The 24,011-nt window shown below is 51.8% G+C and overlaps 4 protein-coding genes across 4 annotated transcripts; 1 reads left to right on the top strand and 3 right to left on the bottom strand.

Moving 5' to 3' along the window:
- Nucleotides 1-77: 77 nt before the first annotated feature.
- IUM83_02069 (uncharacterized protein) lies at nt 78-16,854 on the bottom strand (the record flags this gene model as incomplete). Its single annotated transcript, XM_067925965.1, has 4 exons — nt 78-120; nt 208-404; nt 16,385-16,757; nt 16,832-16,854. The coding sequence occupies 4 exons, from the start codon at nt 16,852-16,854 to the stop codon at nt 78-80; spliced, it is 636 nt and encodes a 211-aa protein (XP_067801024.1).
- Nucleotides 16,855-18,503: 1,649 nt separating this feature from the next.
- Nucleotides 18,504-19,253, bottom strand: IUM83_02068 (necrosis inducing-like protein NPP1 type; the record flags this gene model as incomplete). The annotated part of the gene is made up of 1 exon (XM_067925964.1): nt 18,504-19,253. One exon carries the CDS (start codon nt 19,251-19,253, stop codon nt 18,504-18,506), a length of 750 nt encoding a protein of 249 aa, XP_067800970.1.
- Nucleotides 19,254-21,457: 2,204 nt separating this feature from the next.
- IUM83_02067 (necrosis inducing-like protein NPP1 type) lies at nt 21,458-21,814 on the bottom strand (the record flags this gene model as incomplete). The annotated part of the gene is made up of 1 exon (XM_067925963.1): nt 21,458-21,814. The coding sequence occupies one exon, from the start codon at nt 21,812-21,814 to the stop codon at nt 21,458-21,460; it is 357 nt and encodes a 118-aa protein (XP_067800658.1).
- Nucleotides 21,815-22,861: 1,047 nt separating this feature from the next.
- On the top strand, nt 22,862-23,299 carry IUM83_02066 (Kelch domain-containing protein 4; the record flags this gene model as incomplete). Its single annotated transcript, XM_067925962.1, has 1 exon — nt 22,862-23,299. One exon carries the CDS (start codon nt 22,862-22,864, stop codon nt 23,297-23,299), a length of 438 nt encoding a protein of 145 aa, XP_067800971.1.
- Between the last annotated feature and the right edge of the window lie 712 nt (nt 23,300-24,011).

The raw sequence follows: 24,011 nt of genomic DNA, 5'->3' as shown, positions 1-24,011 counted from the left end.
CATGTGGTTCCGAGGTATCTGCTCGTACTCGGCTTTTCCGACGCGGAGGTTGTGTTCCGAGTGATGCTGAGATACAATCAGGAAGTAGCGGTCGCCTTCGCGGCGCTGCCGTATATGAAGCTGATCAAATCGTAACGTTAGTACTGTCAAAATGAAAATTATAATACAAAATGCGTGTACCTTGGCTTTGCAGCCCAGTGGACGAACATTGCGTCGAGGTCGTTTGCCACCACCACGATTTCTCGGCTCTCCAGCGTGGGGCACAGGTATGAAGTCAGGTAAAGCGGGAACGCCGGGTTCCGCAAAAGCTCAGAATCGGGGGGCTCGTTGCCGCTCTTGGCGTACGTAGCTTGTATTTGCTTGTTCCGCTGCTGTCGAGTAGTTGATGTGCGCTTGTAGAAGTTCTACGACAGACGGGAGTTAGATCGTTATAGCGAGCAGAACGCAATAGGCGAGTGCACCTGGTGTGTCCGTCGGCAGAAATCAGCAAAAACCGCCTCCAACTCCTTGGGGGTGTCGAAAGTTTTGTGTAGCAGGCTCGGCGTGGACACGGAGACTGTATCGAGATCGGAGGTATCCGAACGCTCAGCCTCACTGACAAGCTCCGCGTCGGAGGAGTCGGATTCCTCGTGGGCTCGATGCTTTTCTCGTCCCATCCTGGCAGCGCTTGTTCAATGGAGGGGGAATTTCTGAATGGACGGCAGCCAGCAATCGCGGCAGTTAATAACGTTTTTTATTCAGAGCGTTATTTATCCAGACATCCGGTTGGGATAGCACACCCTGATTTGAGTCACTTTCCCCTTGAATATAGATGTGCGCCAGACCGGATATCTAGATGGTATCTTTAGGCACTCTCATAATACATGGGTGACCGTACCGGTAGAACTGTAGTGGAGTTACCAGATGCTGCTGCACGGGTTTGCAAATTGCCTGAAAAGTTCTCCGGATGTTTTTGCAAGTCATGAAAAATGTGGCTCTTTCTGGAAATCGCCAGAAAACGTAGCCTTAAATTAAAAATCGCATGGACCAGTCATTTGCACCTTGGTTTGTAAAACTTGCAAGTAGGGTGGGAAATGGTGTACTCAAAACTGGCCAGGGCGATGGGATGAATCGTCCGATTCCAATCGCCCCACCAATCGCACTTGCAGTGACTAAGAGCGTGTTCTGGAGATGGAGATGGACCCGAAAACAAAAATATATTGAGTTTTCATTGGTCAAAACAACGCTCATTACAACAACACAACTGGAGATACGGTAGCTGGAGATTGGGGTGCAAAGGCTAAAATGGACGAAGCGTCCGCTCCAGCTTGTTCGCTACCTTGACTCAGGCCACTGGAGACGAATCCATTTTGGGTGCCATTTCCATAGCGAACACGCTCTAAAGACGGTTCGTTTCTGCACATAATCACATCTACTAAATACGAATAAAGCTTGACATGTGATTGAGCAAATGACTTAAGTTTGTATTGGAGCGATTCACGGTACTCGCCAAACTTAGCCGAAAGTACAATATAGTACAGTATAATGACGATAGATCATCTGCTCAGTATAAAAAGTGTTTTATCAGTTCGCATTAGACCTGATAACGTTTCGCGAGACTGACAACTGGTAGGAAGCGTTTCCCGTAGTTTCAGTTTATGCTCAAACTTGCAACAAACGAGCCCTAAACAAACACTGTTTGGCCTGTTCCTATACGTTCCTGTGAAAGAATCTTAGCCAAGTTTTGTGCACTTTGTGTAACGGGGTTACACACACAAGTGACAACAGTCCCTTGTGCATGACAACGGTCACAAGTAACAACGGTCACAAGTGACAACTGTCACTTGTTGTAACGGGGTTACACACACAAGTAACAACAGTCACTTGTGCATGGGAACGGTCACAAGTGACAACTGTCACTTGCGCATGACGGTTGTCACTTATGGTTTAACAGATAAATATCTGTTAAAGGTTTTAGATACTTCCTCCCATTGGTGTAAGGCACACCAATGGATACATTGAAGTGGGCCACCACAATGAGTGGCCCACACCTACCCAAAGATCCTATTGGTAGAAAGCAGCATCTTTCTACCAATTAGAGTCATGCATATTGGCGGGGCTCTGACAGCCATCCGCTGTCTACCCTTTCATAGATGATAAACAGTTTTTAGCAGATTTAGGAGGAAGATCAATTTACGAGCAATACAGTTCTCATTTTACCTTAAACTAGCTACTTGGTGTTTTATTTGATTTATATTATACTTGTGGACTCAAGTATAATTAATAATTCAAATTATTAATAAACTCCTACGCCTCCTCATACACGTAGCGCGACGTGTAAGCTAAAGTAGTGAGCCAAAGTAGGCCCACTACACCTGGTAGCACTTTGTAGTCCGTCCAACGACCGACTGCTTGACGTTCGTACGCGGTGTACGAACGCGGAGCCGAGAACCACATGAGCACGCAGGTGCCCATGGAGAGCTCCAATACGCCTGCAACGCATGTTGCACTTGCAGACTGCCCCCACCTGTCTGACCCAGAGTGGGAAGCCCTCCAACGCCTGTCAACAGTCATTGGAAAAGCGGCAATAGCTACAATGCTGCGTACGCTATCGCCGACGGAGCAACATGGTGTTGCTCTGGGGTTCATCATGAAGGAGCAGCGTGACTCTGTTTCCTCACTGGCGGCGTCGTCAGGGACGACACCGCGTGCTCAACCATTAAAGTTGAGCGTGAGCAATTATGTAGGAAGAGAGGGAGAGCCTCTCCTCCGATGGCTTGTCGAGCTCGACACAGCCATAGCGGCTCGACGCATCGTCGACCCGCTGTCGAAGGTTGCGTTCGCCATGTCCTGCCTTGGCGGACGCGCAAGGAGTTGGGCGTATGGACGCCGACTCTCCGATCCTACGTGCTTCAGCACGTACGAAGTGTTCAAAGAGGAGCTCAAACAAGCGTTTGAGCCCCCGCAAAACGAGTTCCGGTCGAGGGCGGAGTTCCTCGACCTTCAGCAGGGTAAGCATGACGTCCATGCTTACGCGCAGCGTGCACAGTACTTGGTCTCGAACATCGTGACCAACCCGATAGACGAGGCGACTAAAGTCGTCACGTTCATGAAAGGACTGAGAGACGGGCCTGTGAAGACCTATCTCTTCCGAGAGTACCCGAGTACTCTCGAAGCTGCGATTACTTTTGCCATGCAAGAAAAGTTTAGTCTGCGGCAGGCTAAACTGCATGTGAACGTGCCGAGGCCGCAACCGCGCCCGGTAGCGAGGCCGGGAGGTCCGGAACCAATGGACCTCTCGAACGCAGCAACTGCTGGTTACCAGCAGCAGGGAGGTAACGTGCGATGCTTCCGTTGCGGAAGGATCGGTCACTTTGCACGGGAGTGTACAGCTCCCATGCCCCCTGGGGGTGGCCGTCGTGGCGATGCTAGGCATCTCCGCGGACCAACAAAAAACGCGAACATCCAGTAGGCGCGAGGCGCCCTACTGGCAATGCAGCCGCGCGTGCCGACATCGGACACGCGACACTGAGGACTGCAGCCCCCCAGTGAGACCAGCTCTCAGTGCAAGAAACAAGATGACAGGCCGAACCTAGTCATCTTGGAGGTTTACTCGAAGAGAGCGAGCGACTCTCTTCGAGCTTTGGTAGATTCAGGCGCGTCGAACAACTTTGTTCGACTACGAAGCCTGTCGAGACTTGACTTCGAGGAGGTAAATGTACCTCGAAGTCTTCTGGAGGTACGACTGGCAACAGGTGCCATCGTGAAGACCGAGAAACGCGTCGCGAACGTGCGCTTCTCGTACAAACAACGAGTGCTTGTCGAACACTTTATCGTCCTGGACCTGGACGATACGTTCGACGTAGTAATGGGCATGCCGTGGCTTGCACGGCTTGATCCGGAAATAGACAGGAAGAAGCGCACGCTCGTGCGCGTCGGACGCGACAGCGGAACAGAGAGCGATGGCCCTGTTACCGCAGCGCACGCACCAGCAGGTGCGCGCGACTCACCAGTCGAGACAGCGCTTAATGCTGCTGTCCCGGATCGCCCAAGAAGCGCACGAGGGCGCGCACAAGTGAAGCGAACGTCGGCAATGCTGCCGACGTCAGAAGGAAAAGATGTACTGGTTCCGGGAACCAGTACCCGCGTTCAAGTGTAAGGGACAGTCCCTGACCAGAAGAGGTCAGGTCGACAACGACGCGTCGACTCCGGGAGTCGACGCACCCTCGGTGATGAAGGGCTCCGCCAATAACTGGCGTCGAGGTGACAAAGGCGTGTCAACTCCGGGAGTTGACGCTGCAAACAGTGCGGACGGTTGCAAACGTACCGCACTGACGCAATTACATGCTGTCGTGCAGCCCGACTGCACGACGAAGTGCCATGCGATCAAGCCGGGCTTGATATCGCGCGCCCGCAGACAGGGCCTGCCGGCGAAGGGACACATTTCCGTGCAGCCGGGCTGCACGAAGAAACATGCGGTCAAGCCGGGCTTGATACCGCGCGCCCGCGGACAGGGTCCGCCGGCGAACAACTGTCCACGGCCGGGCCTGGACCAGGAGAACAACTGTGCGGAGCCGGGCTCCGCACAACAAGAAGACGGCGCAAGCGGAAAATGCTGCGCAAGTCTCGGTCCGGGACCGAGACGCATCAAGAGCAGTCTGCTGGGCAGACTGAGGCGGTGACGCCGGATGTCGAGACGTTAAGCGTCTTGACGCGCACCGATACTGGATTCCAGTATCGTGAGGTGGAACTCGCTAGTCCTCCGCGACGGCGTCGGAGTTGACTTCGCTTCCAGCCATGAGCTGGAAGCACTTCACGCGCGACTTGCACGATGGACGCATCGAGCAGGTCTGCGTTCTTTCGAACAGCGAAAGAACGGAAAGCGAGAGCGAAGAGCTGAGGCAGCCCTTCATGGGAAGTACCACTGAGAGTGAAGACACTCTCAGTGCGAAGACGAAGCGAGAGCGCTTCGAGGAACAAGGTTGGGACTCGTTAAGGTCGAGTCCCTATTACGAATTGTTGAGGGAGTACAAAGACGTACTCCCGGAAGAGATTCCTGCGGAGCTTCCGCAGGATAAGGGCATTCAGCACGAGATTGACCTCGTGCCGGGCACGAAGTACTGTGTCACGCGGCAGTGGCCACTGCCGCGAGAGCAAGTGAAAGCGATCGACGACTTCTTTGAAAGTCGTCGCAAAGCAGGACAAGTGCGGGAATCAAAATCCCCACACAGTGCTCCGACGTTCTGTGTCAAATAGCCACAGGGTGGATGGCGCATCGTTCATGCCTACAACAAGCTGAACGATGCGACGGTACCGGCGCAGACGCCAATACCGCGAAACGATGTTATCATCGATTCGATGGCCGGGAGCACCGTTTACAGTGCTCTCGACTTGCGAGACGGATTCTACCAAATCCTAATGCGTGAGAGAGATATCCCTCTCACGGCAGTGAGCACGCCAAGCGGCATGCTCTGGGAATGGCTAGTAATGCCACAGGGGCTTAAGAACGCCCCTGCGACTTTCAACAGGTGCGTAACGTACTTGTTGCGCTCGGTGCGCGACTTCGCACCGAGCTACTTCGATGATGTGTTCATCCACAGCCGGGCTGTGGACGGGAAGACCGACGTAGAGATGCACAGGGTGCATCTCCGGAAGCAATTTGAGCTTATGCGGAAGCATAAGCTCTACGCGAACCTGAAGAAGTGTATCTTCGGGGCGAGCGAGATACCCGTCCTCGGGTGTCTCGTAGGGAAGAATGGTGTTCGCCCTGACCCAGAAAAGGTCAGAGTGGTTAACGAATGGCCAACGCCTTCAAGTGTCAAGGAACTGAGGCAGTTCCTTGGCTTGGCCACGTACTTGTGCAAGTACGTGGAGGATTATGCGGGCGAGATCCGCCCGCTGTCACAGCTTCTTAAGAAGGAATCTGTGTGGAATTGGAAACCCGATTGCCAAAAGGCATTCGATGCAATCAAGCGGGGCTTGACTGAGGCGCCGATCTTGGCAGTGGCTGACCAAGATCGTCCATTTCACGTCGTATGTGACGCATCCGACTTCGCAATCGGATGCGCGTGGATGCAGCACGATCACGGGGGCCGTGATCGTGTCGTCTACTACCAATCGCGTCAGCTGAGGCAAGCTGAGCGCAACTATCCGGTACATGACAAGGAACTCCTTGCCGTGAAATATGCGCTCGCAAAGTTCCGAGTGTATCTACTTGGAAGTAGACCATTTGTGGTCTACACCGACCATGCATCACTGCACACCGCACTGAAGTCGCCACACATATCACAAAGAATGGCGAGATGGCTCTCATTCTTTGCAGAATATAACTTCCGGGTCGAATACAAACCCGGAAGATTGAATGTGGTGGCGTTATCACGTCGGCCGGATTATGCAGAAGCTGCTGACGTCAATGCCATTGACGCCATGCGAAGGAGCACACCCACGTCGACTCTGTTAGACGACGTGAAGGCCGCGTACGCGCACGACGCGGACGCGAAACTCGTGCTGGCCTATGGCACAACACCTTCTGACAAGGCTTGTCAGAAGTTGCCCAAGCACCTTCGTGCGCGTGCACACCGATATCGGGTGCACGACGGACTGCTTCTTTATAATGCAGTCGACGACAACGCGGATCGCGTTGTTGTACCGAACGATCATGACCTGCGACTCAGGATCATGTACGAATATCATGATGCCCCGACTGCGGGACATCTCGGACGTGAGAAGACATACGTCCTTCTCACGCGCGATTTCTACTGGCACCACCAGTATAAGTGGGTGCGCAAGTACATCCATGCTTGCGAGGTATGCCAACGCGTAAAGCCTGCGCCATTCGCGCAGGCTCCGTTACAATCACTACCGACTCCGTCGGAGTGCTGGAAGTCCATGTCTTTGGACTTCATCTTTGGTCTTCCCCCGGACAGCGGAGGGAATGCCGGTGTTGTGGTCTTCGTCGACCGCTTCGGCAAGATGGTACATCTTGCTGCGGTACCGGCAGAAGTGACTGCGAAGCAGACGGCCCGTCTGTTCGTCGACATGGTCTTCAAACACCATGGCATGCCGTCCGACATCGTGTCGGACAGAGACACGCGCTTCACAGCGCACCTGTGGCAAGAAGTGTTTACACTTCTTGGGAGTCAGCTTTCCATGTCGACTGCGGACCATCCGCAGACGGACGGCCAAAGCGAGTGCGTGAACCGCGTGCTCGTCGACATTCTGAAGTGCTACGCTCACTCGTTCCAATACTGGAGCGAGTGTTTGTCGATGGCGGAATTCGCCATCAACAACTCGGTGGATGCCTCGACCAGGCATACACCGTTTTATGTGAATGCCATGCGACATCCACGTCTACCGAGTTTACTCGGAGTGATGGCTCCCTCATTAAGTGGGGGAGGATCTACGACTGCAATACAGCAGCCGCAGAAAACCGCTGACACTTGCACAGTGTCGGCTGCAACAATGGACAAACCACATGAGTCTGCGCAGGGCGCAGACTCCCCCAACAACAAGGCCAACAACCACGGGTCTGCGCAGGGCGCAGACACCGCAAAGAACCACGCAGAGGCCGGGCCTCTAGCGGAGAGCGAGCTGAATGACTTCAGCTCGGATGCAATCAGTTTCATCACCAAAAGACAAGCCGTGATTCGGTTTGTCCAAGACACAATAGCAGCTTCTGTTGACCAACAGAAGCTGAACGCAGACAATATTGGCAGGGGCAACATAAATTAATTCAAAGTGGATTCATTGGTTTTGTTATCTACTCAAAACCTGCCTAAACATACAGTTTCAGATTTCGGAGCAAGTAAACTTGCTCCGCGCTTCATCGGGCCGTTCACTGTTTTGGCACGGCACGGCAACGCATACACGCTAGACATACCGTCTAGCATGCGCCTCCATCCGACCTTTTACGTCGGACGGCTGAAACCATACCTGCAGCACCAGCCATCTAGCTCGGCTGACCCGAAGCCTCGGCAGGAGCCGAGGCAGAAGCGGAGGACTTGGCCTCGGCGACGAGCAGCCTCTCCTCCAGCGCGCGGACGCGCTGGAGCAACCCCTTCATCTGGATTCCCAGCTCGACCTGGATATTCGAGGCGGTCTGCGAGACCGCCGCGACTTGGGCCTTCTGGTTCGCCAGCTCCTGTTTCAGGGCGGCGAACTCAGCGCCCTGCAGACGCTCCACGGCGGTCACCCGGTCGTGGAGAGGCGCATACTGATCAGCCCGGGGCTGATCATACCTGGGGCGTGTTCCCGCCCCCGCCACCGCCGATCCGTGACGCCCGCGGCTCAACCCGCTGGATTGTTGACCATAGTATCCCGAAAACGAACCCTCAAGGGGCTCGTTTTCGTATTCGTTGGAGAGGATTTCCTCCCCATCGAGATACATGGGAGCCGCGGAACGTCTTGCTGGAGGGCGTTCCGGAAATGGTGAGGGCGTACAAAGAGCAGTACGCGCTGGTGCAGCGGAAGTAATACGAGCGCTGCGATCATCGCCAGCGCCCGAACCCTCGCGTGCTAAGAACTTAGCACGGAGCTCTTTGAGACCCTCGGGCACACGGAACGACGTGTACCCGTTCAGGTCGCGGTCGCTCAAGCGGACCGCGCCTGGGAAGCACTTCGTGCACTGAAAGCCCTCGGGCACAGCGCACGGCACATTAGCCTCCTCCGCAGCAACATGGAGTTGCTCCAACTTACCACGCTTCGAGTACGTCTCGAAGCGATCCCGCGCTTGCTTAATCCGATCACGGTAAGCACTCGGCCTCTTGTTGAAGTTCTCAACAAAGGCGTTCCAGCTTTGACAAAGTGCCTGCCATTCGGGCACTTTGCTGCGAGAAGAGGTCTTCTTGCTTTGAAACCATCGGAGCTCATGAAAGAGTCCGATGTAGTAATCGCGCCTTTGATGCGTTTCAGCATCAAAGTGCAGCTCGGCAGCCACAGCGTCATCTTTGATGGCGCTGCATACGTACAGCGGCACCTCATTCGGAGGTACCGAGTTCCCATACCGGTCCGCGATCTCGGACGCGAACGGCATCCATGGATCGCGCGGAGAGCCTTGAGCTTTGAAATCACGCGCTGCAGCAGCAGCGCGCGGAGTACTAAGCGCCCCAGTGGAAGCGAGTGGGGTATCGCTCTCAGTACGCGAACGCTTCGAACTCGAAGCGTCAGATTCGTCCCCTTCACGCGGGCGAACGTTCTTGGCGTGAGGGTCGAGCGATTCGCTCGACACTGAGTCTTTACGCTTTGAGGGCGAGTCCTCCTCGCCCTCCATGTCTTCACCGTCGTCGTCGAAGTCGACGACGTCGCCGTACTTCGCCTTCTGGCGTTCGAAGTAGTCGTCGATGGAGAGATGACTCCCCACCGACTTCGAGGTCTTCTTCTGAGGCGCGCTCATCGTTGAGTGAGCGCGGATTTCTTCTCCAAACGCGGAGAATAGATGAATGGTCAATTCCGAAGATTGACGTGCGGAGACCCCGCGCGTCTAACCTTAAGGGGGGGATGGTGTAACGGGGTTACACGCACATGTGGCTGCAAGCCACTTGTGAATTTAACAGATAGGTTATCTGTTAAAAGTTTTGAATACTTCCTCACCTTGGTGTAGGACACACCAACGGATACATTGAAGTGGACCACCACAATGAGTGGTCCACACCTACCCAAAGATCCTATTGGTAGAAAGCAGCATCTTTCTACCAATCAGAGACATGCATATTAGCGGGGCTCTGACACCCACCCTTGTCAACCCCTTTCATAGATGATAAACAGTTTTAGCAGATTTAGGAGGAAGATCAGTTCACAAACAATACAGTTCTCATTTACCTTAACCAAGCTACTTGGAGTCTTTATCTGATTTATATTATACTTGTGTACTCAAGTATAATTAACCTAAGTAATTATTAAGTACTTACGCTTCCTCATACACGTTGCGCAACGTGTAAGCTAAAGTAGTGAGTCTAGTTAGACCCACAACATGATATATATTCAAAGCCCAAGGTCATTGGACTATACAGGCAAAATACTTGACGCTCTGGTCCAGGCGCAGCTGCTGAGGGGGGGGGGGGGGGGGGCGCTTCTTGCGAACCAAATACTCAGGGGTCATTCCCCAGAGCCTGCTCTCCGACTTCAGCACGCACCCAATCATCTGCTTCGATGGCGACCGAACTGGGCCTCGGCCCAAGCGGCAACTGACTTGTAAGTCTCGTTTGGTATCGTGCGGTGCCGCTTGCAGACAGCCAGTTCTTGCTGCTTCGATAATCTAACACGCTTCTTGAACGCCCTTTTTCATGTGGGTATCACAGGCATGGTTGCTGGAGAGAGGATGTGTGGAAGTGAATCAATCTTGGCGCCTTCCAAGGTCATTTACGGGTGCAATGCATGGATACCAGTTCTTCGTCGATGTCCTCGGTTTGCGGTCTGTGATCGGCGGAATCGTTGTAGATACCATCTAATTGGCGGAATCCCAAGTTCAACCCTTCTTGTAGCAGTGCAAGTGGCTACAACTTCAGTAACATCAGAAACAGCAGGATATCAGCTTCTACCTGTTCTTTATTCAGGCAAAAGACTGTACTAGATTGTTTCCTAACTTTATTCCATGTTCTGCTGTCAGCATGCCCTCCTCACAGATGAACAGTCTGAAACACTACGGCATGCTATCCGCCAGTTCAAGCGATGCAATCAGAAATCCAGTGCGTCATTGTTGACAAAGGTTTTACTGAAATTGAGGTTTTCAAGTCCGAACTACCGCAAGCAAGAGTGCTGTTATGCCAATTCCATGCCGTCAAGTATATCCAGGAACGAATTGCTAAGGCAGCGTACGGACTCTCCGCTATTCAAAGGAATCGACTCAAGCCTGTTGTTAGCCTTATCGTTAAAGCTAAACCCGAAGCAGAGTATGACGAGTGCTTTCGCTTCATGCGCCAAGAACTTGGGGTTCCTGACCCTGGCGTTGCTGAAAGCAATACAACTGAAGACGTTGGTGCTCCTCTATTCTGGACTTACTTTGTGGAGGATTGGCACAAATGCCGAGAGCTGGGGTGCTCATATTTACGCGACAACGCAGTCCATCTCGGCAACAATACCAATAACAGGTTGGAATCATCCTGGCAAAAGATCAAGACGATAGTTGATCAAAATGTGGATATTGATGAGTCTGTTACAAGTCTAATCTGGTGGGCTAAGGTTAAACAAAAGGCCTTCACTGCGGAGGTGGCCACGGTCGGACAAGTCTTTGACCCTGTCCATCATACGAGTGTGGAGTTGACACGGCTGGCACAGATGGTAAGCCGCTATGCGTTTGATATCATAAAGGGGCAATATGACATCGCGACGAAGGCAGATACGTATTACGATATTCGTGATGAGGGAAATGAATTGTACGTGGTTGCTAGTGCCTCTACCACCTGCAAAGTAGACACGTCGGTGTGGACCTCCTATTACATGTTTGGAATAACTCAGAAGCTACCCTGTCGACACCTACTGTACCTACGAAAGCGCATGAATGTTCCTGCACTAATTCCGTTTGGTTATCTTGACGATCGCTGGAGATTTAACTCCGCAGCGATGTTAGACCGATTTCTCGTCAGCGACTACGAAATTAGGGATACTCAGAAAGTAATTTTGTTCGATTACGGCCGCCACGAGAGCCTACTCAGAAGTACAACGATTGTCTTGTACAGGCTAAGAGAATAGCAGAAGCGGTATGTCAATATGGAGGACGTCAATATGAACAAGGTCGAAGAATTTTAGATGCAATTACGAGCGCATATGCGGAGGGTAGGTTGGACGACGTCGATGCCGCTGTTGCACGACTTCGCGAACCAAGAGATATTTTGTGAAGACAGGAGTGTGGTCGACTTGGATGCGCCCCAAGAACAACAGAATGACTCGGGCCGAGACACGAGTGGTAGCGTTGTGCGTAGCGATGAACCTGGAGCATCTCCATGCGAAGACACCGTTTCTGTCGGAGGTGAAACGAGACCTTTCCGCTCAGAGTCTGCTCCTGAGGTCGTCATACTTGGAGAAGATTCGGATGGAGTTGATGTTCCTGCTATTCTGCAATCGGAAAAACCCAAAACGACATCTGTTCATCTATGATCTGTAATGCGGGGTTTGAAGGCTGTAGGAAGGCCAATACGTACAGTGAAACAACGTAAGTTCGCTCGCCGGAAGAAACTGGATGAGATCAAAAAAATCTGCATGGAGAGAGAGAGAGGGTCGAGTCACAGTATGGCGACAGTATTGACGCTTTATCTCAAGCTGTATACGGAGATCTACTCACGTCTCGTGAATGGAACTCCTTCCTTAGCAAGTTTAAGATTGTTGAACAATTTCCAACAACTGCAGAACAACCAGGACTATGCATTGCAGTACCTGGTGCAAATTCCACTAAGTGGCGGCGAAACGCAGAAATTTGCCAGGCGGTACTTCCTAGAGATTGGGTTACGAAGTGTCTGGAGCTGCTGACAGAGTGCGGAAATACGTATTACACCCACAAGGAAGTTGTTTTGAAAGACGAGGAATTCTTTTCAAATTTGAGATTGGACGGGATACTTTGTATCAACAACTTACAGGTGACTACATCCGGGCAATGGATATTTGGCACAAACTTTGGGCCCCATTCCGCTGGCTCGAGAGCACCATTTCGTGGGTCCATACGATCAACCTACATGACGCGGATCCTAACTCAGTATTTGCCGACGCGGCGGATGTTGACCTCGCTGATGTATGTACGTGCATTCAGTATGCAAACCTGCAAGATGAAGAGGAGTTAGCACTGCTTCGATTCGCTATGAAAAGGGAACTGGAAGATGTATGTATCACTGCGGCTCGATGTCATTTGCGGTGAGGCAGACGCCCGTGCAGACTTGCTACCTACCTGTACGTTTTCGCCCCAGTTAATGGCCATGGATACCGATACTGAAAGAATTGCATGGTTGGAGACGAACCAGATAGTCGCAGATGCTAAGGACAACATCGTAGGTGCCGTCCTTCTCGAGGGAGATCACTGGTGCGCGTCGTGCATTAGCTTGGAGAGATGGACGTATACAGTGATGAATCCTCGAAACGACAGGAAAGTTGTCGACGCCGTCGATACATTATTCAACAACATCTTCCGCCCCCTACTCAAAGATGACAGGAGATGGAAACGCGTTGTCAGCAGGGATTACCAGCAAATGGACCGTGTTAGTTGCGGAATATGGGTTCTGACTTTCATTGAAAGCTACCTATTCCAATCCTACGACGCTCCGATGGATGTTGATTATCTGAGGTACAGATACTTGCTTAAGGTCTTGTTAGCGTAACTCCATAATACATAACTTCATTGCAGGATATGCCCCAAAGATCTAAGTCCCAGATAATGGGTGTGTGGTACACAAATTAACGCCAATTAAAACGTCCTGTTACGCGCTTCGAATATAACACCGACCAGACATTCGGGTGTCGTCTGCTCAAAATACATTGTTTTTAGCTGTCATCTGCTCAAAATGCATTGTCTTTAGCTGTCATCTGCTTTAAGCGCGTGTAGAATGGCGATAAGATTGTATGGGATTGTATTTTTTGGTACAAGCTGCTTGTGGTAGATTATGGCAGATTGGCCGAGATTGTACAGATTGTCGGATTGTATTGAGATTGTGGTAGAATAGATTGTGTCAATAATCTCTGCCCTTGTATTATATATATTACATAAACGCTTCGCATGATGCGACACTTCCCGGGGGCGCTAATGCGGAAGACGCGGGCGCCCCCTTGTTGAAGATTGATCTCCGACCACAGATCTGGGGGCACCGGGCAGCTGCGATCAGCTTTGTGTATCCACTTTGCAGGACTAGCGTAGGGCCACAGATTCTCAATCTAACTTTCCCTTTTGCATTCTACCGCCGAAGTGCGCTATGGAGCCTCTCACTGAGAGGGGGTTCCAACACCCCTGCTCTACAGCGAACAAGATTGCAGAGGCCACTGGTCTCCGGCAGAAAACCTGGCAGGGCACAGCTCGACTGTGGACGCGGACGAACCAAGGCCGCTCAGTGCTCAGCCGTCGACTTCCAGCGGTCTGATGACTACGGCATCGCGCAGGGAGACGCTTTGACGGCGAGGCACGAGCATATCTTGGGGGGGGGGGGGGCGACGCGGAAGACTTTTCGCTAGGGAAGGAGATCAAGGGGACCGGCATAAGGCGCAGCATCATGCAAGACCATAGATTTCCGGCGTACTGGCTGGAGTTGCCGTGGATCCGGGTCACTGCAGCTGCTTGGAGAAAGGGGTAGTGTCCTGACAAAGGGCAAACCAATATCTACTAACCAGCGGAGGGACCGAAGCAGAAGACGTGCCGCCACCAAGGCCGACATGTCGTCCATGCAGGGGGAGCCATTCATTTCGTACGGATGCGAACGCAGGAGGAAGCCTGTGGTAGCTCAAATAGCGATCCGCCCACTACTGGGGTGGAGACGGTCCCTATTTAGTGTAGACACACAGATAACCGAGTGAAAACGCGACACCACCGTTTACTACTACTACCGAAATGCGGATCAGACCAAGCAAATTCGATTTGAATCTGCACGTTCTGTCGCCCGCACTGAGAGGTAGTATGGGTGACACAGTCCCAAATTAGGCGCTGACCAGATATATATAAGATCGGCAATTGCCGGTTTGTACGAAAATAAACTAAAGTGGGCAAATCGCATAGTTTGGAAGGGGCATTGGTGGGCATTATACAAAGTACAAGATATCCAGGCGAAGCCTCGCGACAGACCGTGATCTAATCGAGCGGAATGCTATCTAGCTCCTCAAACTGCTTGGTGTAAAGAGCGCCCTCGAGAGAAAAATTCGTCAGTCGACTCTTGCACGACGGCTTCGCCCACTTAAGTAGCGAGAAATCGCTCTCTATGGTAGATGTTCCCGGAAATATGGTGGCTAAACCACCTGCAAACCGCTTCAACGCAGGATATTGAGCATCCAGCGAGTCCCAGCAGTTTGTAAAGTCGAGCTTGACGTTTTACTCCGCCTTCGCGCGGAACTCAGTGCTGGAAGCGTACATTTGCCGCATTCCTGAGTATTCCTGCTCGATTTGATCGAGATCGGACTCCTTCCTGAGCCTAGTCATGCGCGCGCGATGTTGATCAATGATTTGTAGACAGATCGCGGCCCCTCAAACTGACCAGGTGATGGGGTAATACCGGTGGTGGATCGCTTTCGAGAGGCATGTTGTTAGAATCCCTTTCAGGTTGAAGCTGATTAAGCCCTTCCATAATTTTAGCTAACACGCGGGCGACCTCAAACAAAAGGTTGTACAGTTCGTCCGGCGAAACCACGCCCATGGCAGCGAAAGTGAAATTGCCATCGTCTCGTAGCAATTCGAGCAGACTGTTAGCGTCAAACGCAATAGTTCCACTGGGTGAGAAGGCATACCGCGAGCAGATACAAGGAAGTGGCGGCCATACGGGCGCCGCACAATTTATGAGCTTGACCTCCGTGCGTGTAGTATCGTCGAGGCCTACTTTCTCGTTGAATTTCTCTTTGTACTTGTCGAAAAGACTTTGAAATTGCGCGGACTGCTCGGCCACGAGCGCCGTTTTACCTTCGAGGGTACGAAAGGAGATAATAGCGCTGCTTGATACTGATTCGGCGATGGTCAGCACCAACCACCAGCCTTCAGGTGGCCGACAACCTGAATCGTTGTCGCGAAGATGAGCCTCAAGCTCTGACCGGTACTTCTTGAACCACTTGCAGCACTTTCCCATTGATTCCCACCTAGTGTCCGAGAGTAGCGGTGCGGTAGTTTGCATCTTGGAGATCAGGTTTTGCTGTCGGCGAAAGTGGTTATCATTCGAGTAAAAACACGATAGCAATTTCCATTCATCAGCGTCTTGAAGGCTGACTGTAATATGAGGTCGAGCTGGTGCAACCCACACCAGACACGAACGAAGCCTTCGCGACATACACGCTGAAAGCGCGTGGCAAGGCCACTGATTCGGCCAGTCATCTTTCTTTCGCCGTCAGTGGTAATGCCGATGATCACATCCCTCCAGTGGGGGCACATCACATCTAGCACTGCCGCGGCAGCACCAAACATTACTTCGGCAGTGTGTCGTTCGTTTATCGGAATGGCTGGCAGGTGGAAATTAAATAGACGCCCGTTGAAGTAGAGTCGAACGCGAATATCCAGATACGACACGGAAAGATGCGTTGACATGTCAAGCGCAATTGCAAACGTCCACTCGGCCGCCATTAGAGATTTCAACTTCTGCAGATTGATCATGCACGCAAAGCGCGCATATTTTGCCGGTAACTCGGGTGTACAGGAGCCCAGCGAAGCTAAACCAGTTCGATGTCTTGTCTTAGTCAAAGTTGCCAACGCCATGCGGAAAGACATCCCAATGCTTAAGTAGTCAACGATCAGGTGAAACTGGACTAGGTTCACGATGTTCAGCACATAATGAGTGTTGGCAACATTGCAGCACAGGCGGGAGCGAATGCGATCCAACGAGATATCATCCACGTCGTCTCCGACGAGGAAACTGTCGATAATGCCCTCCACAATAGCCCGGTCAACTTCGATGACCAGTGGAGCTTGGTTCTTATTCAGGTACAGGTGCATACTGGAGCGATGTAGAGACCGGTCGTCAAAGAACGTTTTGCACTCGGCTTCAGTCAGAAGCTGGTACTGCTTCCACTTGTTGGGATGCTGATTGTAGTGGTGTTTTCGATAGTGCTCACGACGAAAGGGGCGGCGGAAGTACTTGATGTTTGTCGTCTTCTTGCGCTTAGCGCCTACCTTTTCTTCCCTGCCGAATACGGCGCAAAACCGGCAAATAACGCTGAGCGCGTTGTTCCCATTTGATGGTTCTCGCTCGCTAACCTGGAGCCCAAACTCGAGCTCATGGGCACTCTGAAAAGGAGTCGACCTTTGCTTCGACTTAGGCTTGGGTGTTTGCTGTATCGCGTCGTACAGAGAGATATCGGTTCTTGTTGTCGATCTCTCCCCCATTGTGCTGCCGCCAGTGCAGAAGGCGTTCTCGCAGTGCTTTGGCGGCGCTTGTAACCCCCCTCCTTATACTGGGCAATTTCTAAAATTAGGAAGTGGCACTGTTGCCCATTTTAGCGACGAATGCCCATTCTATATATGCCTGGTGATGACACCTGTTGTAGGTAACCGGATAACCGTATTCGTACCAGAAGTCCGGGTAGTAGCCGAAGCCGTACTTGTATTTGTATCCATAGACGTTCTTGCCGTAGCTGTAGTAGTGTCCTTGTCGTAGTCATCCATCCCGTACTCATCGCAGTCTCCACCATAGTTCTTGTAGCCGCATCCGTTTGTAGTCCTCGTCATAGTTACAATATCCCTTGTGCTCCTAGTCGTTCTCGTGATCCTTGCCGGCCGTAGTGGTCCTTGCCAATTCCACAAACCGCCTCGCCATCATTGGGGGCCGCCGACCACCAACGAGCACGAGAGCACCATCAGCCCAGAGAGCACCTCCAGCTTCGAAAACACCACCGGCTCAAGGGCCGCAACTAACTACAGCTTCAAGTTCTTCAACTCCGAGCCCACTACCACGAGCCCCAAGTCCGCGCCCAACCCCAGTTCAGAGATCATCTCCAGACGTGCTGCCGTCGCGTATGAGGCGCTGGGACCGACACCAGGACGTTGTTGTGTCACTCTATGCTCTCGTGCGTCCGCCACCGATGCTGCTCTCACGGCGGGATCGTTGACGACAGCAACCTCCCACAAGTAACGACGCTGGAACCTGCTGAACCGTCGTTTGGGCAAATATCACGCGGACGTGATGGCCCTCTGTCCTTGAACCAGTCCAAGCCCACGTACATTTGCAAAACGAAACTGGGGCTCTTGCAATCGCCACCCGACAGTCCGGATCCTATCAGACCAGCACTCACGAATCCGTCAGCGTGAACCGCAGGGTACGGGTGACATCCGAAGGAAACGTCAAGTTGGGGCTTGTACTGTACCACGGCTCGTTCAGCGTGGCTTTTGGACTTGGCCGAGGGAAAGGCTCGAGTTGGTTGTACAGTAGTTGAGTAGTTGATATAGGTCACCTGAGCGCCAATGACGCGAGTGCGGCTAGAACGAAAGCCCTCAAGTTCATCGCTGCGGCCGCTGAATAGAAGTAGAAACGCGGAGGATTGAAGAGTGAGCGGGTGAGCGCTCTGTGGCTAGGGAGAGTTCACTGTGGGGTGGGGTGGGGTGGGGTGGGGTGGGGGGGGGGGGAATGTTTGATCCAGCGATAACGATCAATTTTGCGTTATGAGTTCCGGTTCACATGAGAAATAGTCGCTGGAAGGCAAGATTTACCTCGGCATTTCTCTTGACACAGTGATGAAGTTGACCCATAAGTTTATGGCATCGATATCGTTTCGTCTGAAGCACTCGAGTAACACACAATTGTAATAGTAGTAGTCAGGTTTTAGTAGCTGTTAAGCAACGAGTGCGCGTTGGGGGGTTAAGACACCTTTTATTCCATCCTTAGCATCTTAGAGGAGATTCCTACCTAGATAGAACCTCTATACACGCTGAATTAAAACACCCAGGCCTTCTTGAGGTTCTCCGTGAATTCGCTGTCAATGAAGGGGACGTCCAAGTCCTTCCTCTCCCGCCAGTGGCCGTCAAAGTCGGCTTCGCTCAGAGCCTTGCGAGCCTCCTCCGTCATTTGTTCCCATGTGATGAGGTCTTGGAACTCGCCCTTGTTTTCTGTTAGCTGCAGCCCCGTCTTGCCATGCCAGGAGCTCTTGTAATAGTCTAGTTTCAGGCTGGAACCGTCGATGAACTTCGCGTCCGGAGGAGTCCGCCGCTCGTTCCCGCCCGCGGTGCGCACCCACACTCCGAGGATCGCCGGGTTCTCGGCCTCAGGGTTGTCAATCCACAGAACGAGATACAACCACAAGTGGCGGTGGCTATAATTATACTTATATCTTTTTTCCCAGCCTTTAGGGAAGTACCAAGCGTACATGATGGCCCACTTGCCCTTGTACCAAGCCGAGCGCGAGTACACTTGGGAACCCCAGCCGGAACCTTTACATTCCCCATCGGCCTTGCCACCCCATTTCAGACCGTCACTGACCGATCCGTCAGCTTGAACTGCAGGGTAAGGATGGCAGCCATAGGAGATATGCAGTTGCGGCTTGAACTTGATCGCGGCCTTCTCGGAAACTTTGGTAGGCGCAAGTTGGGCGAATGGCTTGACTTGGTCGTGGTTGATCCAGTTGATCTTGGCTTGCACGGCAGCGAGACAACCAACGGCGGCGACGAGGTAGGCACGAATGTGCATTGCTGCGACCGTGGGGTGGGAGTTGACTTGAGCCCAACGCGGAATATTGAGGAGTGAGCGCTTTACTGGCTGTGGTAAGGCCTCAACTTCGCGTTCCTGTATTAGATGCAGTTGCTGTAGCTCCAGTTTCCATGATGAAAGTCAAGATTTGCCTCAATACGGTACACACTCTATTATGCTTCCAGCCAGTCCAAAGCTGGGAAGCAAGCAACACTGTAAGTTAGAAACACTGTACAGTATTCCCTGGCAAATCTGGAAAGGTCGGACCAATAGAGACTGCGAGGTAGGAAAGCTTGCACAGTAGTGGACAAACATGCAAACGTACTGAATTAATCGATTAGAGGCAAAGAATATCTCATGTCGAAGGCTGACGGCTCCGTCAGCTTGGACCGCGGGGTATGGCTGACATCCGTAAGACACATGAAGCTGCGGCTTGTACTTGACTGCAGCCTTCTCCGAGTCGGTGGTGGGCTTGGCCTGGGGGAACGGCTGGACTTCGTCGTGGTTGATACGGGTGTAGACCTTACCTTCGGCTTGAACCGCGACGAAGGAGGCGACGGCTGCCAGAAGCAACGCGATTAAGTTCATCGTTGAAAATGGGTGCTCTTGTGCTTGGCGTGGATTTGGAGAAGTGGAGCCGCTTGTCCATCATTCGTGATCAAATGGCTGGCTCCCGGCCCATCTGTGCGTACCAGCGATCTGGTGCGGGATTTGCCTTACATGTCTGCTCGTAGATGGTAAGAGTTCATTTTGGCTGGGTGAATGACACACATATTATTCCTATTTTGAAGATTTTTTTTTAGATTGCCTCCATGTTACTCTCTCACCGCCTGACCTCGACTGTGAGCATCGCTGAAAATTGTCAAACGACTTTCAGACGGGCATAAAAGATGCCATCCTTCAGTGGCATTTGCTTCCCCGTCGTCTTAATAGCGAGTGAGTCGAAGTTGGCATTGGTCAGTGCACCACGAGCTTCATCTGTATGCTGGTCCCAAGGTACGAGTCGAGCTTCACACTCGAGCCATCAACATATTTCGATTCAGCTAGAGTTTGTGTCTTGAATTGCCAGTGATAATTGAACGACACACCGAACATAGCCGAATTTTTGAGCGCAGGATCGCCTATTCAGACGATTGCAACCTCCCAGAAATGTCGACGTTGGAACCTTCTGAATCGTCCTTTAGGTAGGTACCACGCATATATTATGGTCCACTTGTCTTTTGAACCAGTCCAAGCGCGAGTACGCTTGCGAGACCAATGCTGGAGCCCTTGTACCCGCCGTCCGAAAACCCAGTGTAACGCATTGTGTTATACATGTAATATAATGTATACCATAGTGCATAAATTCTTCGTATTATACCATGGTACATGGCATTACGTGGTAATTTAAGATGCGTATTACGGGACGACTTACGGGACGCGGATACGTATTACGGGACGACCCAAGAAACAATTGCATTCAACAACGAGTGGCCATGAAGTGGGTAGCTGGTCTAGCGTACAAGAGAGTACGGACTTTAAGTTGCAATATCACTTTTCACTCTGCCCTTTTCAAAAACAAGCTTCCACTATGTTACAGCCGGAGCCTTTCAAACCAGCGCTCACGGAACGACAGCATATGGGTGGCATCCAAAGGAGACGTGGAATTGAGGCTTGTGTTTGACAGTGGTTCGCTCAGACGCGGCTTTTGGCTCGGGTTGAGGGAACGCTTGGACTTGGTCGTGGTTGATGCAGTTGACGCTAAGGTCAACTGCATCCAATGGAACGAATGCGGCTAGAATTAAAGCCCCCAAGTTCATCGTTGCGGTTGTGTGCTGAGCCGACTTGAACTCAGCGAGGAGGATGGAAGAGTGAGCGATAAGGCGTATTTGTCCTAGCAAGCAAGAGTAATCCAACGCTGGTGATCAGTTTTACGTTATGAGATTCGTTCAAGGGAAACCGATGCTCGAAACCAAGCTTTGCCCATCCAATCATGGCACGAGGCAGTTGGAGATAAAGTGATTCTACGTAGGAAGGTAGCTGAGCCTGATGTTTGCTACGTGTACAGTACTCTACAAGCACCTATCCGTGCGGTTGCAGAATGATGTGATGCGTTACTCGACAAATGTAATGCTCTACTCAGCAGTCGTCTAGTGGCATTTCGGGTTCAAACATTAGCGGTTTAGTCAAATGCCTACAACGGCTCACACCTTTAGCTCGCCGAATTAAAACGGCCAGGCCTTCGCAATATAGGTCGTGAACTCGCCATCCTTGAAGGGGACTTTCGTGTTCTTCCGCTTGAAGATGTGTTTGTCATAGTTGGCTTCGCTCAGTGCAGTACGAGCCTCTTCCGTCATTTGTTCCCACGTGATAAGGCCCTGAGACTCGCCCTCCTCCACCGTTAGTTTCAGCGCCATCTTCCCCGCCCATAAACTTTTGTACAAGTCCACTTTCATGCTAGAACCGTCGACGTACTTTGCTTTCGGAGGCGATCGTCGCTGGTACTCGATGGCTGTGGGCACCGACACTCCCAGGATGATCGGGTTGTCAGCCGCGGGATCGTCGATTTCAAACCACGACATGTTACCACAAGAGGCAGTGGCTGTACGAGTAGGTTTGCTGCCAGCCTTTAGGGAAGTATCAGGCGTACACGATCGCCCACTTGTCCTTGTACCAGCTCGACCGGAAATATACTTGCGAGCCCAAGCTTGAGCCTTCGCAGTCTCCATCGCTCTTACGAGCCCACTTCAGGCCTGCACTGATCGATCCGTTCGCCTGGACTGCAGGATATGGTTGGCACCCGTAGGACACCTGGAGCAGGGGTTTGTACTTGGCCGCGGCTTTCTCCAAGTCGGTGGCAGGCTTCGGCTGAGCAACGGCTGGACTTTGTCGCGGTCGATAAAGCTGACGCTGGCTCGGGTAGCAGCGACACAGGCAACCGCGGCGAGGAGAAACGCACGGAAGTTCATCTCGCTCTGGTGGTTCTTTCTGACGCGTAGTGTTGGTTGTCAAGTGATCTTCAAGCCTTTGTCCAGTTTGCTGTTCGCACCAATCGACTGAGAATTCTCGATCCTATGACGATTCGTCAGGAAGAGCCCGATACAGGTCAATGACAGGTCAAGTCAAAGTAGGTCAAGTCACAGCTGTTGCATCAGATGGTGTACGACTATTGGAATACACATCTATCCGTTAAAAATACTACTGCATGTGGAACATGCACTAATGTAACCCACAAAAGTGTGGAAGCGCACCGACGTACACAAGCTCTATTAGAGGCGAACCCTAAGAATCAACTCGAAACGCGCCGCCATCCAGCTAGCAAACGCCTCGTTTCCAACAATTAAACCGTTGAAATTACCATCGTTTGCATGATTCTGCTTTTTCGTGATTATAGGGTGTTGAAGTGTAGATGTAGCACTTTAGAAATGGTACCCCGGTGCGAATATTAGAGAGTTTTTGCAAGTTTTCCTTTCCCATTCCCAGATAGTCTCTCAGGTGTGGCTATGGGAGATCAAAACCACTTTTCGCGGTTTCCCAGTCCCAGCAAATCACCTTATTAAATAGCATGTCATGCTTTATAGAAGGCTCAACTGAGCCCCTTGCTTCCAGTCACTCCTGAACAAGTGAAGATGATGGCGGACGAGATTCTTCTGCTGTGCGCTCTACTCGAGGACACAGGATGCAGTGACGCCATGGTTCTTATGGTTGCAGCTCTCTATCGCCCGCCCGTCGAGCGCCCTGTCGTGCCTAACATCCGCTTCTGCATCACTGCTACGACGGATGTGGACGCCGAGTTCGACTTTCGTTTCGACGTGGCGGGCATATTGCAGCTGTCTTCGCTGTTCGAGCTGCCCGAGTGGGTGATGACGAAGCATCGTGACTGTGTGCATAATACGGAAGCTCTCTGCATTCTACTGCACCGCCTCAGCTACCCCAAGCGACTAGCGGACATGCGCAAGACATTCGGACGGTCAGAGGGCGCGCTCAGTCGTATTGTTCTGCACATGGGTAAGGTTATAATGCTGTATGATGTGGGGAGCTGGCGATTTAATCTAACATTCTACTAGTTGAAGTGTTGTTCGATAGATATGAAGAAACAATTTACTTTCACAAGCATATAATTCAAAGTCGTATTGCTATCTACGCCGATGCTATCAACCAGAAAGGTGCTCCAATGACCAACATCTTTGGTTTCATTGACAGAACGAAGAACGCAATTTGCCGTCCATCACCACGCGCCGGAAGCAACGAAAACCTGCAACGCCAAGTGTATTCGGGACACAAGCGTGTTCACTGTCTCAATTACCAGTGCATTACGACACCAGACGGGCTAGCGCTTCATTATTGGGGTCCTATTGAAGGGCGACGCCACGATGTCACCTTGCTGCGCGAGAGCAAGCTGCTGGACTATTTCGAGCAGAACCAAGATATTTTTGGTGGGTATGCTGTATACGGTGATCCGGCCTACGGTATATCCCGGTATATTGTATCCGGTTTTCGTGGTGCAAGTACGTCAACTAGGGAAAAGGCATTCAACAGTGCAATGAGTTCTGTGCGTGAGAGTGTCGAGTGGTCGTTCGGTAGACTGAAGACGCTCTGGGCATTCATCGACTTCAAAAAGTCGAACAAGATTAGACTAAGTCCAGTGGGGAAGTACGTCATGATCTCAATGCTCATGACAAACTGTCATTGCTGCTACTACAAGGGGAATCAAATTAGCTCGTTCTTTGCGTTAGCACCTCCCTCGTTGCAAGTATATTTAGCCGTGGCTTAGATAAC

Source organism: Phytophthora cinnamomi, assembly GCF_018691715.1.
Source record: "Phytophthora cinnamomi strain GKB4 chromosome Unknown Contig0, whole genome shotgun sequence".
NCBI classification, from domain to species: Eukaryota; Oomycota; class Peronosporomycetes; order Peronosporales; family Peronosporaceae; genus Phytophthora; species Phytophthora cinnamomi.
Note: the sequence above shows the minus strand (reverse complement) of the source record. Positions and strands in the feature narration are given on the sequence as shown.